This window comes from Lynx rufus, unplaced genomic scaffold (genome assembly GCF_022079265.1).
Source record: "Lynx rufus isolate CCGP_SWC_20201006 ecotype Redwood Valley unplaced genomic scaffold, mLynRuf1.p SCAF_7, whole genome shotgun sequence".
Lineage (NCBI taxonomy): Eukaryota > Metazoa > Chordata > Mammalia > Carnivora > Felidae > Lynx > Lynx rufus.
The window spans coordinates 57,133,421-57,150,174 of NW_025814889.1; the positions used below are offsets into that span (position 1 = coordinate 57,133,421).

Here is a 16,754-nt window from a genome sequence, read left to right on the forward strand (position 1 = left end):
TTTTATCTATGTTAGTCCTGCTTCGATTCCCTTAGAATGAAGGATCACTGATGTAAGAGGCAAAAAAAAAAATTCTGTTTCAGTTCTTCCTACTGCCTAGTAACTACAGACATGGTAATCATTTGACTCATTGCTATAGTGCTATAGGTTCCACAGAAGTACAGGTCAGAACATTCCTTAATGTAATGTGACACAAGTCATGAAGGAGGGGAACCAGATTGTCACCCCCCTCTCAGTAAGTGATATCACTATCCATATATTGCTCTATTCTTTTGTCTGCCTCATTTTCCATATCTAACTCACTGGAATCCCATCAACCCTAGAACACATAAATTAGCCCATGAATCTTTATTTCCAGTACAACCTCTTGCTCCAGGCCATCAGTATTTCTCACCTTCACTACTGCAAGTTTTCTAACCATTCTACCTGCTTCCACTTCTTCTCCTATGAAAAGCTATTCTCCAAGCAAAAGTTCAGTGATCCATTTAGAAAGGTAAGCCAGATCATGTCACAGAGCTGTATAAAAACATTTCATCACTTTATACTCCATATAAAATAAAATCCAAACTCTTTACCCTTAAAAAGCCCTGAATGCTCTAGCTCTTACCTTCTTTGGCAACATCTCTTCCATTTCTCTTTTACAAAAATGCTTCAGTCACATGGCCTTCTTCGAGTGCCTCCAATACCAATACTCAAAGTTGCTCCCACCTTAGGATCTTTGCACTCCAATTGTTTCCCATGGAAAACTCTGCTCCTAGATTAAGATTTCTCAGTCTTGGCATTGATGATATTTCGGACTAGACCATTCTTTTTCTGGGGAGCTGTGTGGTATAGCATGTCTGGCTAGATGCTAGTAGCACTTCCCACCTAGTTATAACAACCAAAAATGTCTCCAGACAGTGCCAAATTTCCCCTGGTAGAGAACCACTTCAAATGACAGACTTTTCTCTTTCATTCATTTTGCACGTACCCACAGACTTCCTTCAATGCCCTTCAATGCCCCTATTCTAGGTGTTGGGGACACTACAGTGTCTACACCAGAAAAAAAATGTCTGCTTCAGAGAGCTGACATTTAAATGGAAAAGATAATAAACAAATAAACTCAGATCCAACCAGAAGTAATTTAAATGCCAACTTCTCAGACTGCCTACCCCAAACACTGAAATTAAGGAAGACACCATCTCACTTTCCATCACATCACTTAATTTTTATTCTGTTCATAGTAGTTACTACCATAGGTTGAATTGTATTGATATAGTTATTTATTTATTGAATCTTCCATAGAGAATAAGCTTTAAGACAGCAGAATACTAGTTTGTTTTGTTCAATGCTGGATACTCAGAATCTATAGAGTAATGTCTACCACAACATAGACATCTTATAACAACTTCTTAAATGAATAAAGCAAAGTTCATAAGAAAAGAGAAAAATCCTTGATTGACTGATAATGTACAATTCTATGCACAAGGAAAACCCTCATCAGGATTATTCAAATTAAAAATGGTCTTGAATACATTTGAACTAATAAGAAAAAAGTCTGTGGAAGCTGATATTTCTCCAATATTGTTTTCTTCCACTCAAATGAAATGGACATATGGTTTGAAATAAAATGATCAAACTCAAAGTAAATTGCTAGGAGTTATTATCCAAATACAGTAAATGTAAGAGTAAACTCACTCAAGAAGAAGGGAAAGGGCCTAGAATTTTGACACTAAAAATAAACTGGGGATTATTGTTTCTTCCTTCAAAAAACTTACCAGAAATGTAATTCTTTGTTTCAAAGTATAGTCAATTTTTGCCAGATTTTTTTTTCCTTTAATAATTGGTGCTTCTTAGATTATCAGTGTTATAACTTGGACAGGATTTTACTTGGTTTAATTTTTTTAATGTTAATATTGTTGCTTTCAACTGGTATTGTACTTGAAGGATCTAAAAACCATTTGTTGTCCTGCCTTTAAAATTTCTGTCTAATGAAAGAGCCTCTACTATACTATATGCTTTAGAAGGGTAGAAATCTGTCTACTCTACTTGCTATCATTATATCTCCAAAACATAGCACATGACAAGACAGATAGGAATATCTGTTGAATGACCTAAAAATATAATGAATAAAAACTAACTTAAGTTAGTCTAAATTTACAACTAAAGCTTCTTTCAGTGGTGCTCTTATTGAACAAGAGAGAAAAGGCACACTCCTTCATCAAAGGTATTAGTGGCATCATTCCAATTCATTAAAGGAGTATTTGTTACGTGATCCAACTTATAAACATCTATGAATTGGTCTTTTTCATCAAGAACAAGTTTAATCAAACTTTGATAAAGTTTATCTACATACACTTTACTGCTATGTAGATAACTGAGAGGTTAGATTCAATTCAAATTATACAAGGAATACCATTATTTATTATATGACAGAATAAACTGATTCTATTATACACTGTTAATACTATAAATAGTCTTAATTTATAGATTTCTATAACCGTTTTGAAAAAACAGTGTTTTGTGTTTTGAGTGTGTGTGTGTGTGTGTGTGTGTGTTTTGTTTTGTTTTTGTTTCTGTTTTGTTTTTTTGTTTTTGTTTTTTTTTTTGCTGCTTCAATATCTTAAAAAGTAGGCTTTGGCTTGGATTTAAATATTCTACTATAGAAAGCTTTCAGTTTTAAAGGCAACTGACATAAGAGTGAAATGGAACACTTGACAAGTAGCTATGATCTTTACTGTTCTTATCCTATGTTGGATGTTTTGCTACTGAGATATGACATAAACAAGATGTGTGCGTCATCATTTTTGTAGTGAAAGCAAGCATCGTTCTTATTTCTTTGTAATTCCATACTATTTATTACAAATATTTACCTTCTGAGATTGTAATTTTACAAACTTTCCCTATGATTATCCCATCCACTTAGTTGGATATTATATAAAAAATGTAAAAAAAAAATGTTTTTTAAATCACATCCAACTTGCCACATTACAGACTTTAACATAGCCAATAAAAATATTTTCAAAACATGGCATTTATAAATTGTCATTCATTCATCAAGTGCAAACTGGATCCCTAAGTTTGGACTAATGGTAAGCTAGGTAGTACACAAGGGCAAGGTAAATGCATAAATAGGCTAACAATACAAAACAGCTGTGTGGGCTGGGGACTGAACTGAGCTGAGAACAGCATCACTGCATCTGAGGGTGCTGCATCCAGCTGTGTGGGGGCTGGAAAGGTTTTCAAGTTTTAAAGGATTTTAGAGGTCACCCATGCCAACTTTACTGAAGAGAGACCATCCAGCCTCATGCAAAGAACACCGGCTTCGAAGACAGGCAGGAATAGGGTCACATCTTGACTCTGTCACAGTTAAAGTATGTGGTTTTGGATAAGTGATCTCTCATTTCTCTCTCTCCCTCTCTCTCTGCGAGTCTCAATTTATTCCTATGTAAACTGGGAATGAAATGTCTCTGCCATTTTGTAAGGAATAATGTTTACAGTGTGCCTGTATATAGATGGGCATGTAATCAATAGTAATCTGCAACTGTTTTTAAATGAGCAGATAAGGCAATAAACCAAAAGAGTTAAACTGATTTCCACAAGTTCTTGGAACAATCAGGGCAACATGATACCAACTTTTTGTCTACACTATGCTTCCCCAGTTAAGAGAAATGGTCGTTTAAAAAGAGGAAAAGTTTCTGGATTAATTCCATCATTTAATAATCTGGCTGGTGTAAGCTTTGGAGTCCATATCTATAAGAAAAAAATAATGTTCTTAAAATTATCTTAATTTTAGAATCTTCACTTCCATTGCACAAATGAATCTTTATTAAGTGAATGAATGTTATTTTTAAATGAGAGAAAAAAAAGGTTGAGGAAATCATATTTTTATTTTCAAATATAGAATCCAGATTAAATATGTTAGAGTATCTGTTTAAAACATGCATTATTAAGTACCTGCTTTGAAAGATATGTAAAACTTCCTAAGACAGAAATCAACGAGATCCAGTGTCTGACCATTCTCTTCCCATTGTTGGCTATGTTTACACACTGGCATAAAGACTCTGGCATTCTGGGGCAGAGCAAGTCAGTGATGTGCAGAAAACATGAAGTCACTTTTTCTTTTACGGACATTGCCAAATTTATTTCAGAAACTTATATGCTGCACAGCACTAGTCTTTCTTCGTTTCTTACAAAGTGGTTTTTACAAAAAGGGAAAACATTACTCATAAGCAACTACAGAGGAACTATAAAACAAGCTCACTAGATTAAAACCATTAAATATTTACTTTATTTAGAAGTGCATGACTATATGTTATGTGCCTTCTTTATGGCTCACTCTTGCATGGAACAAATTTCAGATACAACAGTTCCCTTAATAATATTTCCAACCCTTTTATAAAAATGTACAGATATATTTTTTAGCTGAATGTACAAATGACATAAGTCACCAAGTTACTATTAGCAAAGCATGCGATTCTTAAATAGTTTTTTTTTTTTTTGGTTTTAAAAGAATGGGTTTAAAACAACTTTCAAAGTGATACAAACCCTTACATGTCTAAACACTGGCATTATAGTTTCCATGTTTCAAATTTACAAACTCTAAGGATCTCTTTATTTATTACCTGGGATCTGATTCCTTTCCCACACCTGCTTGTTCACAAATTGTCTAATGTTATTTAAACAGAATTATCTCTTTCAAGCCACATACTGAATCCACCTATCTCTTTTATCTCCAAATGTGATGTCACCTAACAGAGGATCTACTTTAACCCACGTGTTGCATCTAAAAATTATGTATTTATCATGAGTTCTAAGAGACCAAAATATTGCTGAATGGCTTATTTCCTTGAATCTATTACTGGCATTCTAGAGCTGTCTGGTGTTTGCCTTTATGTCCCATCTTCTAGAAAGAACGAAATTATAGCTTTCAAAAGAGCCAATTTTTTATTATACCAACTGCAGCTGGCATTTTTCGTAATACAGGATACAACACTTTGCCAGCCAAATTAATGCATTCTGAGCAGGGTGAGAAAGGGTCTAACCAGGGATACCAATGGGAAAGAAACCGGGCTTTAACGAATTCTTCATACAAGGCTGGTGGAGAAACTGATTTGGGCTTATCTGAGTGACCTAGCCAGAAAAACCTCTCAAACAGTGCCCTGCTCTTATAACTTCACCAAGAAAGAACTATTTGAGAGAATTTTGCATGCAGATTTTTTTGGTTGCAATTCTACAAAAAAAAAAAAAAAATTAAGTCTGTAACATACAAATCCTGCAATGACTTTATTGAAAATCAAATGCTCTGTTTAGATTAGTCAAAGCTGCCCTGGATCCCCAGATACTGTCCTCAGGTGAAGTGCCAATGCATTGACCTTCAGTGTAATGGAATTTCATGCTAGCTAAAACAACGCGTGACACTCGTGGTTGCCAACGGGAGTGCAAGCGCTGTTTTTCTTTTTTTTTCCTCTTCTCAGCAACTACAAGGCTATAGGAGATATTCCTTCACCTTTCTCACCACTGTTACTCTGTGCTTCTGCTACAGATAACAACAACAACAAAAACCATAAGCTGACCCGCCATACTATATCAATGACTGGAGAAGAAATAAGTCATTTTTTCAGGCAGCTAATCAATTTACATACATACATTGTTAGCCAAGCTTTTTTTTTTTTTTTTTTTTGTCAAACTGTTTTGTTCTGCAAAACTGGATCTAGTGTCCTTGTTGTATGTTTTTTAGAGGATTGTTTCTAATGTAACTTTAAAACCTAATCACTTCACATTTCCAAAGTACCAGACCATAAAAATGGAATAAATTCTAACAGGCAAAATAACCTAACATGGAAAATAATTTCATGCTCTTAGAAGTGGGTGACCTTTACTAACCTGCATTGTTTCTTGAAGAATGATATTGACTTTAAGTGGGTATGACAACTATTTATTGATAGCTAAAATATCCAAACCAAATGCTATTTATTTCTCTTATTTTTAGAAGTTTATCATTTTAACTTTTTAAATAGTAATAGCAAGAAACACTTCTTTGAACTTTGCCAAGCTGTAATATTAATCTTTGTCCAAACGCTCTGAAAGAATTCACGTGCATCAACTTGAAGGTTAGCATTTAGGAACGGAGCTCTGTTCTCATCTGGCTATAATTTTAGATATTCAAGAATGGGCGCACATGTGCATGCAGACACACACACACACTCATTTACTCACACATTTTCTGCAACTATTAAAAGTTAAATGGGGTGCCTGGGGGTCTCAGTCGGTTAAACATCCAATTTCAGCTCAGGTCATGATTTTGCGGTTTGTAGGATGGAGCCCCACATTGGGCTCTGTGCTGACAGCTCAGAGCTCAGAGCCTGCTTCAGATTTTGCATCTCCCTCTCTCACTGCCCATCTCCTGTTCATGGTCTGTCTGTCTGTCTGTCTGTCTCTCTCTCAAAAACAAACATTAAAATTTTTTACAAAGTTAAATCAAAACTGACCAGTGTAAACAGAGGAGAAAAGTTTCAATCCACAAGACTTGGTAAATACTGTAAAGGCTGTAAATGTCCTAACATATGCAAGATTTTATCAAATATATTATTCAAAATTATCATTCATAAATCGTCTAATAATTGAATATGTGCATATTTCAGATTTAAAAAAGCTCACCCTTATTCTTCCCTATCCCAACCCAAAACAGTGTGCACGTACATGAGACTTACACCTTTATTTGCTTCATTAAAAAAAAAAATGCTGCAAACAGCAAAGCCATTGTTCTCCCATAACTTCTGAGGTGGCATGAAAACCACATTCCTGGGCATGGCATAATCAGAGTGTCTGACCCCCCAAACACCATTAAGTCAAATTCATTTACCCCCAGAGGGCTATACACTATTGTATCCTTTCCACTTTCTAGCCACCTACGAACAATGGATAGTAATTGCAACTGTCACGGGCAGTCAGTAGGAAAAGTAAGCCAGCGCTATTTTCCCAGTTTTCTGCCAAACCTATCCAAGCACCTAATAACCATGCCCCCCAACAGAAGAAAGGTCTACAGTTGCTTTTAAAATGCATCGGAAAACAGCTTTTTGAACAGAACACAGGACAATAACCAAACTTATGCTCTGAATGCGAAGCTTTAAAAAACTCAAAATTAAAGACGGAAACTTCTTTTGACTGAACCGCAGCTTCCTGAACCAAGCCCACAGGCAAGCCTGGAAGAATAGCTGAGCTGCTTTTCTCTAAGCTTATCATCACTGCTGTGGCTGCTTTTAAGTTCGACTTGTGAAGAAAACTAGGGAGGGAAAAATGTTTGTCCTCCAATGGAATGAGATCACAAGGCTTGGAACAGGCGGTCTTCTCTGCTATATGCTCAGTTATCACCTCGGTCAGAGGAGAATAAAGAACCTTGGAGAACACATTCTACGTCTGAGGTGTAAATGGGTTAAAAGCCAACATAATAATATAAAGGATCTGTGGCCTAGGAAAAGAAATTCCTCTGTTCTGTTTAAACTCTGTCTTCAAGCTCTTTAAGGCGTATTAATTGCTATCTGTTTGAATTTGATTCCATGATAGATTTTAGTTACTGATTTTGTTGATTAGCACTCATTCATTCTCTCACCACCAAGTCATACTTGATCATAACCTGAATATATTTAAACTTCAAATACAATGGATAAGAAGTGAAACACTCAGTCAAACATTTTCTGGAAGTTTCAAAATGCTGAGACGCTAGTGTCCTGCCTTTCTGCGGGATGCTGCGAGGTCATAGAGCCATAAGAAAGACAATTGCCTTTTTCATTGGGAGAACACGTGCGCATACATACATATGCAAAAAAGTTATTTATACACATATTTCTACATGTATATTAATATAAATCTGGTGATATTTAAATATATATTCAGCTTCTACAAAAAACCATATAGTGTAATATATAACTAAATATTTTAATATTGATGAATAAGTATTTTTTTTCTCAAGATTAATCCTTTAGAACTCAGAATCAAGTGTGCTACTGGCAACAGACAGAAAACCATAGATTGCCTACCATGCTCTGAGAAAACACACTTTGAAATTAACTGAAATGATCATTTAACTATTTTTATATGGTAAATTAAGTCCTTTCCCACTGCTATTAGTAAAAGTTTATTAAGATATGAATATTCAGTATCATCTGAGGTTCATCTAGACTTCTTAGTTGTGTTCAATGTCTGATTCAAATAAAAACAAACAAAAAATGTTGCTCTTGTTAGTACAATACAACCTTTTATTAAGCTTTCTCCATTCACCATGTCTGGTTTTAAATGTAAATTATGTACCTTCACACTTCTAACAGTAGAATGTATACACTCATCTCATCATATGCAGTTTTTAACCCTGATATAAATACATTCCTACCGACAAGGTGAATCATTTAATTTTTTTTTTAATGATGAAAACCAAAGCCTTTTGAAGATACAGGGGTTTAGTCTGTTAAAATAGCATTCCATTTATCAATAAAGCACAAAGAGAGAGTCAGAGTCCTGACAAGTCCACGTTCAAGCTAGGGAAAAGAAACACCAAAGACAGAATGCATGAGGCAGAAGAGGAAGAGGGAGCAGCACTTTTCACTGTTAATGTTTCTAAACATAAACTTCATTTCAGTACATTTTGGATCAAAATAATCATCAATATGTTACCTTTTATTTCACCAAAGTTCCCTGATCCCATTGCAAGAAGTTTGTCTTTCCAGTCCTTTGAGAGTAGCTTTTCAATACTGGGGGTTTCTAAGGAAAGGAAAAAAAAAATGTAAGCAAATCAACATGACTGTCTTTACAATGCAGCTCATTAAAAGTCTATCTGCTAAAAATAAGGCCATCCCTATCTGGGCCCCAGTTCATAATGACTTCATCAACAAACTGATAACAGGGGGGGAAAAAAAGAATGTGTTTTGTCACCTGCTGTTTCAAAATCATTAGCTTTTTCCTCTTGCGGAACAAAGCCCTACTAATTCTTTATGACAATGGGTACATATAAACCTGCAGTTCATTGTTTTTCAATTTGGTGAACAAATTCCTGCTATAATAGATGCTTGTCAATTTCAGGGTGTTAGTCTGCAGTCAAAAAATAATTATGTTGATAAAATGCAGGGGGAAAAAGGCAAAGAATTAGCTCTTAAATCTGCTACATGTAATTATATCCCTCTGTGTGTTTACAATTACATCCACTTTATAATATGTGTTTAACATCGTATGGTGGTAAGCACACTGTGGAAAGATTTGCCAGTACCATGAACATTAAAAAAAAAAAAAGTTCGTACAAAAGAAGCTTTACAAAGATTGCAAAATCTACCAAAGTGAGTAATGCTTACAATGGAAACCTATTATTTGCTTATTTCAGATTTGTATCACATTCTTTGAAAATGCCCACTGTTGAGACAGGGCGCATATATTTTAAAGAGCAAGGTTATGCTTTAGTCCGTTTTTTTGTGTCTATATATCACATGGTTTTTGACCTCTTCTTTTGTGTTGAATTTTAATGTATAAGTAAACATAAATGCTAATAAAACTCCCAAACATTAAACTCAATTCCAAACAATGTAATTGTATATTCTTGTCAGCATTTAGATGGGTACACAATTACAATGGCTTTCAATCCCACGATTAGCACTGCATTCAGTTAGAAAATGGAGTGTACTAAAAGATAAGTGTCCCAGTATGCTCCATCTAAATAACAATACCCACACTTATTATCTAGATCTAAGACATACACTGCCATTCTCCACATTGGTGTTTATGTGTATTTGTGCTTGTTCAGACATTTGTTTACCCCCTACTAGGAGCATAAAGGGAGTACATGTTAACTTATCAAAGGGACCGTCTGGCCTAGAGACCATAAGATTATTAGAAACTGGTTCATTTTCCCCACAGTAAAATGCATTTTAAGGCATCATCATCATCTTTGGCTAATGCTATCTACTTTTCTCAGGCCCCCATCTTAGAGCCATTGATTGTCAGAGTCACAAGGCCTGTGTGGAGTTTTCAACAAAGTGGAAGTGAAATTTCCTTGGAAAAACTGACAATATTGAATGCTTGTATTTATTTATTTATTTATTTGCTTTTCTCAGATGTCAAAAGCTTATGGAAAATAAAATAGTGAAAAGCTCTGAGTGATTCACTGTTTTACATAGCCTATAGTCTACACATATGGTGAAAAATATATATATGAAAAAATATACATAGACACACACATAAACACACCTACCACAACTACTGTGTACACATTTGTTATGGAATTTACTGTGGAATGTGCAAAATGCATTTCTTCCTTTGTAACAAAATATCTCCATTTCTTACATTTAAGGAAGAAAGATCCTATAAAATTTACTTTTACTTTTTCTTAAAATATCCCTATTTCTGTACCATATTGTTTTGAAAATGATAATGACAATTCTGAGTAATAAAGTGGATTAAATCTCTACTGTAATCAATATTTCTATTCATTGAGGCCTTCAAAGTAACTTTAAAATACTTCTGCAAGGATTTCCAATGTTTCTACATTCCCAGTAAACACTTCATGAGTGAAATCATTTTTTAAACCTTATCAGAGTAGGTCAGACAAACACCACTGTTTCTTTTTTTCCAGCGCTCCACAAAAATTCTTGAGTAGCATGTAAACAGGGCACAGCCAATACGGTATTTGCAATAGAGTACTGTCAGTCATTAAAAGCTAACAAACCTTTGCAAAGCAGGAATGCAGCAATAGAAATCCATTGTGCGCTAACAATAGGCCCCTGAACCTCCCGGCACCAAAAGCAGACCATTTTACTTTTAAGGCTATTGTCTGCAAAGTCCATGACAAAGCTTTTCCCCTGCAGCTAGACAAAATATTCACTGTAGTGTGCTCAGAAAGAAACAGAAGTCTTCTGTCTAAGTTGCAGAGTTAAAGTAACAGCCGCCAGATTTCTGAAACCTGCAGAACATTCCTAGCCTCTTTATTAACTTACATAAAGATATAAGGCTCCTATACAGAGCCACTTTTTTTTCAAGTACCTTACTTTAAATGTACACTACAGAAAAATGAATAACTTCTTTAAGACCAAGTAATCTGAAAGATGTAAAATCAGAACATATCTAACTCAGAGTTTTCATGCCTGTGGATGAATAAAGTCACTAATATTTGCAATCTGGATGAGGCATATACTTTAAATTCAGATTCAATAAACATTTATTGAGCAGCCTATGTGCCAGGAACTATGTTAGATGCTTTTACCTGTCTGCATTCTCTCATTTAATCATAGCTGATACCTGAAGACTCAGATTGTGTTATTATATCCATCATACAGGTTAAAAAAAAAGCAAAAAGAAGAAAGGACTTGCCTGAGGTTTCACAAAATGTAATAGGCAGAGTTGTTTTGAAGCAAGGTGTGTGTGTGTGTGTGTGTGTGTGTGTGTGTGTGTGCGCGCGCGCACATGTCTGTGTGTGCACGCGCACGTGCGCCTTGCCTACAAATTCCTGACTCTCTTGTCAACAATGAAATGATAATGATAGCTACTATTTTGAGGGATAAGTGCTAAGCGGTGTACCAGGTCCTTTACATGTGGTATCTCAAACTTCTCATAATAATCTTCTGAATTAGGTATTTCCCTAAGCTTTGGTTTCTTAAGTGGTAAACAATGCACCGATATCTAATTCAGAAGATTATTATGAGAAGTTGCCCATATGGAGCTAAGTTCAACTTACCGGATCTCAAAGTCAGGGGGACCAAAAGCATATCATTTCACCCACTTCACCTCTCTATCTAAACTACTATGAAATAAAGAGCTTTAAGCAAGTCCACATCAAGTATTCCTCCAACTGCTACTGTTCTAATTTGTCTCCATTGGTAGTTCATGAAGAAGCGGTAAGAAATGATTTCACAATGGATGGTAACAATGATGGTTAATGATGATTTCACAATGGTAATAAATGAATACAAAGGATGCACAGGTACCAATGGATGAATTTCCCTGAAAATGGTAAAGAATCCATAGGATACACATGACTAGAACTGTAAGATGCCAAATGGCAAAATCCCAATATTTATAATACACCTGTTAATTAAATGTGTGAATGTGATTAAAGTGAAATTTGACACAATTATGTAAGTGCTGCTTCAGTATTTATGGACTAAAAAAGATAGTAGCTATCTACTAAATATTCAATTTTCTAACGTAAGATGTTATTTTTATAAGTACATGTGGAATTGGATTTTATCCTATGAGTATGTATAGTATGTTTGAGGACATAGTTATTTCCCAAAGTTAAAATACTGGATTATCCATTATTTTCACATTAAGATATGCCATAGCTTTCCTTCAAGCACCTGTAACAATTCTCCTGAGAGTTGCTTTGCTCAAACATTAAAGTATCACAATTGCTGTCAAAAATAAAAACTAGTGTTTCCTATATTAAAATAAGTATAAGAGATAATAGTAGTTCTTATTATTTGCATAGCATTTCAGTTTATATGATGCTGTCAGATACCACAATGTTGTCAATGCTATGCATTATTATTATATCCATTTTGCAGATGAGAAAGCTAAGGCTCAGAAAGATGCTTTTCCCAGCAGCACCTAGGCAGAAAGTAGAACAGATGGAATACAAAACCAGAGCCTCTTAATTCAGGGATCTGTTTCTTTGGGGGAAAGATAAATATGTGCATATCTTAAAATAAAACATAGAATAAATGGTAAGAAACAAGTGATAAGATAAATTACAGGGAAATGACAGATATCCTTACCAGTCAATCCATTAATATCAAGATGACTCTGATTGGATTACTTTTGTCTCTTTGTGCCATTAGGACCCTTTTGATGTTTGCTTGATTTTCCCTCCTCATCCTTGCCTCTTTTGCTCACATATGTTTCTTCACATCAATGCCTATGGCAATCCCTACCAGTGAATGGCCCCCCCAACTGTGCCAGCCATTGTTACAACAGCATCCTGCCTCTTTAGGGCCTGCTCATTCCCTATAACTCTCACTCCTTTTTCCCTTCAGTGCCAAACACTTTTAAGACTGACTCCCTCATCTGGAACAATGAGACCTAGAGACTCATGCCAACATATTGTAATTCTCCAACAAGCTGCCAGTGCCAAGAATTAAACCACATTCGCTCCAGTGCAGTAGCTTTACACACAAGCTCGGGTTTTTGCTTTGTGTTTATGTAGGTTTTTTTCCCTTAATCTCCCTTGAGCTGCAGTGGCAGAGCTCATTGAAAAATCTAACAAGCAAAAAATATGTATGTGTAATATTTGACTTTTTAAACAAAGTCCCAAGAGTTAGGTCTTACCAAATCTACCATTGTTTATACTTTACTTTTGTAGCTTAAACTAAGCTGTGTTATTTCTGACTTGTGATAGGATGCACATTTAGGGATGGGAGTTGTCTTTGGAAGGAACGATGATATGGCTAAACTTCAAAATATACCAATACATCCTTCAAAGTCAAGAAGTAAGAGCATATGTAGATTATTCATGCCATAGAATCAGAATGTTAAACCTGGAAGGATCTTTATATATCATCTAGATAAGCATTTCATAAAAGTGATTTACTAAAACATATTGGACATAAAGGGAACCCAAATTGTTTGGTTACTTAAAACTAAAACAAACAAAATAAGCATTTCATTGTCATGTAAATCTAATTAAAATTACACAAATTAACATTTCGTTTCTACAGCATTTAGATCTTTTTATGTGTTAACAAGACTGTCAATCCTTAAATGAGTTATGGATTCTACAGCATTATTTAAATATTTGACCAAGGAAATTACTGTGGGGAGATAAACTGTTTTGCTCAATACAATTTGCGTCATAAATGGTATAGACCAAATTCTTCATTTTACAAACTGAAATTGTAAATTAAGGTTAAAATATGCCTAATATCATAAATCTAATTAATGATACAGGTAGAACTTGAAGCCTAACTCCTAGTTCAGTGTCCTTTTCAATATGCCACACACAGCAACATGTTCTTATAATAGTCAACCTTTTCAAAATGTTAGTCCAGTTTTATTCACCTTATCTAGTTTTGAACAATTATTATATGATAGCTGATCTGGGTGCCTAATCTCTTTTTTTTTTCATGTTTATTTATTTTTGAGAGAAAGAGCATGAGTGGGGAAAGAGCAGAGAGACAGAGGAAGACACAGAATCCAAAGCAGGCTCCAGGCTCTGAGCTGTCAGCACACAGCCCAACGAGGGGCTCAAATCCACAAACTATGAGATCATGACCTGAGCCAAAGTCGGATGCCCAACTGACTGAGCCACCCAGCCACCCCTGGGTGCCTAATCTCTTAATCATGTTTCATTAATTCAACACTCTCCCCTTGGAAGCTTTCACTTGATGGCTAACATAAAGTTGAAGAATAAACCCAAGTTAGAACACTTGGCCAAATATATTTTTCTTCAAAAAGCTAATTACAATTCAATGTACTGTTATTTAATTATTCAATTACTGATAATAAGATTATTTTCGAGGGGAATATTGGGCTGAATCTGGAAATCAACTATCTGTACGAGTTTAATTCATGTGGACAATATGCACTGGCCTAGACAATATTTGGGGGAAAATATTAAACTATGTTATGGAAGTAATGCGAAAACTTTTATATGTCTGAAAAGTTATTTGTCTATTGAAGACCACAAGCCCTTGCAAGATTCCCATTAGCCAAGCACTGTAGCTAGTCAGCCACTGAAAATGTCAAGTTCTTCTAGGAAACATTAAGAAATAATAAATACCACAACACACAAGAGAAACACATCTGAAATTCCAAAGCATTAGAATTTCAATAAGCCTCATTTTTATATGTAATTATCCTAAAGTGAATTAAGCTCTACAAATACTTTACTTTTAGTGGTGCCAAAATACTTGTTTGTTTCCACTTGAAAGTTAATAAGAGCTTGTTAACAGAAAGAAAAAAAATTGGCCTGCTGACTCAAGTTTTAAAATGTTTAATATGCAATCAGTTTTTGGACTATTGAAATGTTTAAATCAATACTTACAAGCTTAAATTTTCTTGTTGCACAAGTCGAAACTATTAACACACCTGCCCAATTATACTCAATCTTATACCACATTCTAGAAGAATATTTTTTTATCGCATGATTAAACATGCCATAATCAATATGATATAAATGCTACATATCGATAAGCTTGGGTTTACTCCTCACAAGATGGCTCTGTATTTTCTAGGCAAAAAGAAAAAAAATCCATTTGAAAGAGAAACTTATGGAGCTATACTGTTGTATCTATTCTATCACTCAGAAAGTAAGTATATTTTCATGCAACACTTTGTTTTGTCCTTGTTTCGAATATTAGATGTCAACAAAAATAACATGCAATTTGAGGGTAGCATTTCAAGAAATAGTTGCAAAGAGGTATTTCTCACATACAAAATCTCACTTATGTTGGGCTACTAGGTATTAAAAAAAAAAGAACAACTAATGTGAAATGACATGATTCCATCACTTACTAGTTTTGTGACCTTTGGCAAGTAGTTTAACCTCACTATGCTCTAATGGACTCACCTATAAACAGTAATAGTAACTGCACTTACTTACCACATATGATTGTCAAAAGAATTAAAGGAGATAATTTATGTAAAGCTCTTAAAACACTGCTGAGCACACAGTAACACTTAAAAATGTTGACTAACATTACAGCTGCCACTTAATATACAACTACCCAAAAGAACAACTTCAAAATCAAATGAAACATACATGCATATGCTTTATTTGCCCATCACCAAAATGAACCAGAATTTGAAGATCTCAGCAAGGATAGTAGTACTATCTGTGCATTTTTTATAGCAATGACCCACAACCCTTAGTTTCTATTATCTACCATTCCTATGCATTTTTCAAATGGTCCAAGCCAATAAGGATGATATAGAAAAAGGTGTAGTATCATGAGAAGGAAAAGGACAGTTGTCACTTGCCGTAGGTTAATGTAAGAATTGTCCCAAAACAGCACAGATACACAAAAATACTCAACTAATCTTTGCCTGATTGTTTTTTGACAGTTGTCTTCATAACTTTCCATGGGCTCCATTACATCCTCAACAATAGCTAAAGCTTTTAAGCCAGTGCTGTTGACAAGTGAAAGGGGACAACAAATAGCTGTGTAGTGCTCTTTTCCCAGGGTCACTCAACCAGCGTAATAGTTATTATTTTTATTTATTAGCACTGTAGCCCTGTCCTCTATCATGGCTAAGTTACCCCAACCCCCCTGACAGCAAAAGCATTTTAACTTTTAATAAAAATGAGAGAGTGCAGCACTCCTGTGTAAGGCTCTTTCAGCAAAGTGCACAGCTAATGAATACTGTCCATTTGTATCCAAATAATTTATGATGTCAGCAAAGTGTGGGTGGGGAAAGGAAAATTAAGTTCTAGTCATTAGTTACAATCAGAGGGGAGAGCAGGAGGAAGCAAAGGAGTTACTAAAGCAAGAAGGGTAGAATAGACACACAAAAGTAATTTGAGAAAAGAAAACTGGGAAGAAGGTGCTCATGATGTATCAATAACAGTCAACTTAAAAAGGTAAGGCATTTCTCATAAAAAATTATCATGACTATTTTTATTCATCATATAACCAACTTGCTCAGACACCAGTTACAAGAAAACCATTATTCTCCCTGCATTTTATATAAAATACTATTTTCTCAATTGTGCATACGTGAAATAGAGGAAGAAAGTAAAATAGAAGACAAGCTGTATGAACTAAATCATGGCAAAAGGTACATGAGAATCAGGCATAATTAAA

At 34.9% G+C, this 16,754-nt stretch overlaps 1 protein-coding gene across 6 annotated transcripts in view; it reads right to left on the reverse strand.

Moving 5' to 3' along the window:
* The window catches only part of SOX5 (SRY-box transcription factor 5), a 351,471-nt gene that overhangs the window by 209,541 nt on the left and 125,176 nt on the right, over nt 1–16,754 (reverse strand). For all 6 annotated transcript variants that reach the window (XM_047066167.1, XM_047066166.1, XM_047066168.1 and 3 more), the window contains exon 3: nt 8,650–8,736. In XM_047066167.1, the coding sequence (XP_046922123.1) occupies nt 8,650–8,736 (87 nt within the window). The remainder of the gene's footprint in view (nt 1–8,649; nt 8,737–16,754) is intronic.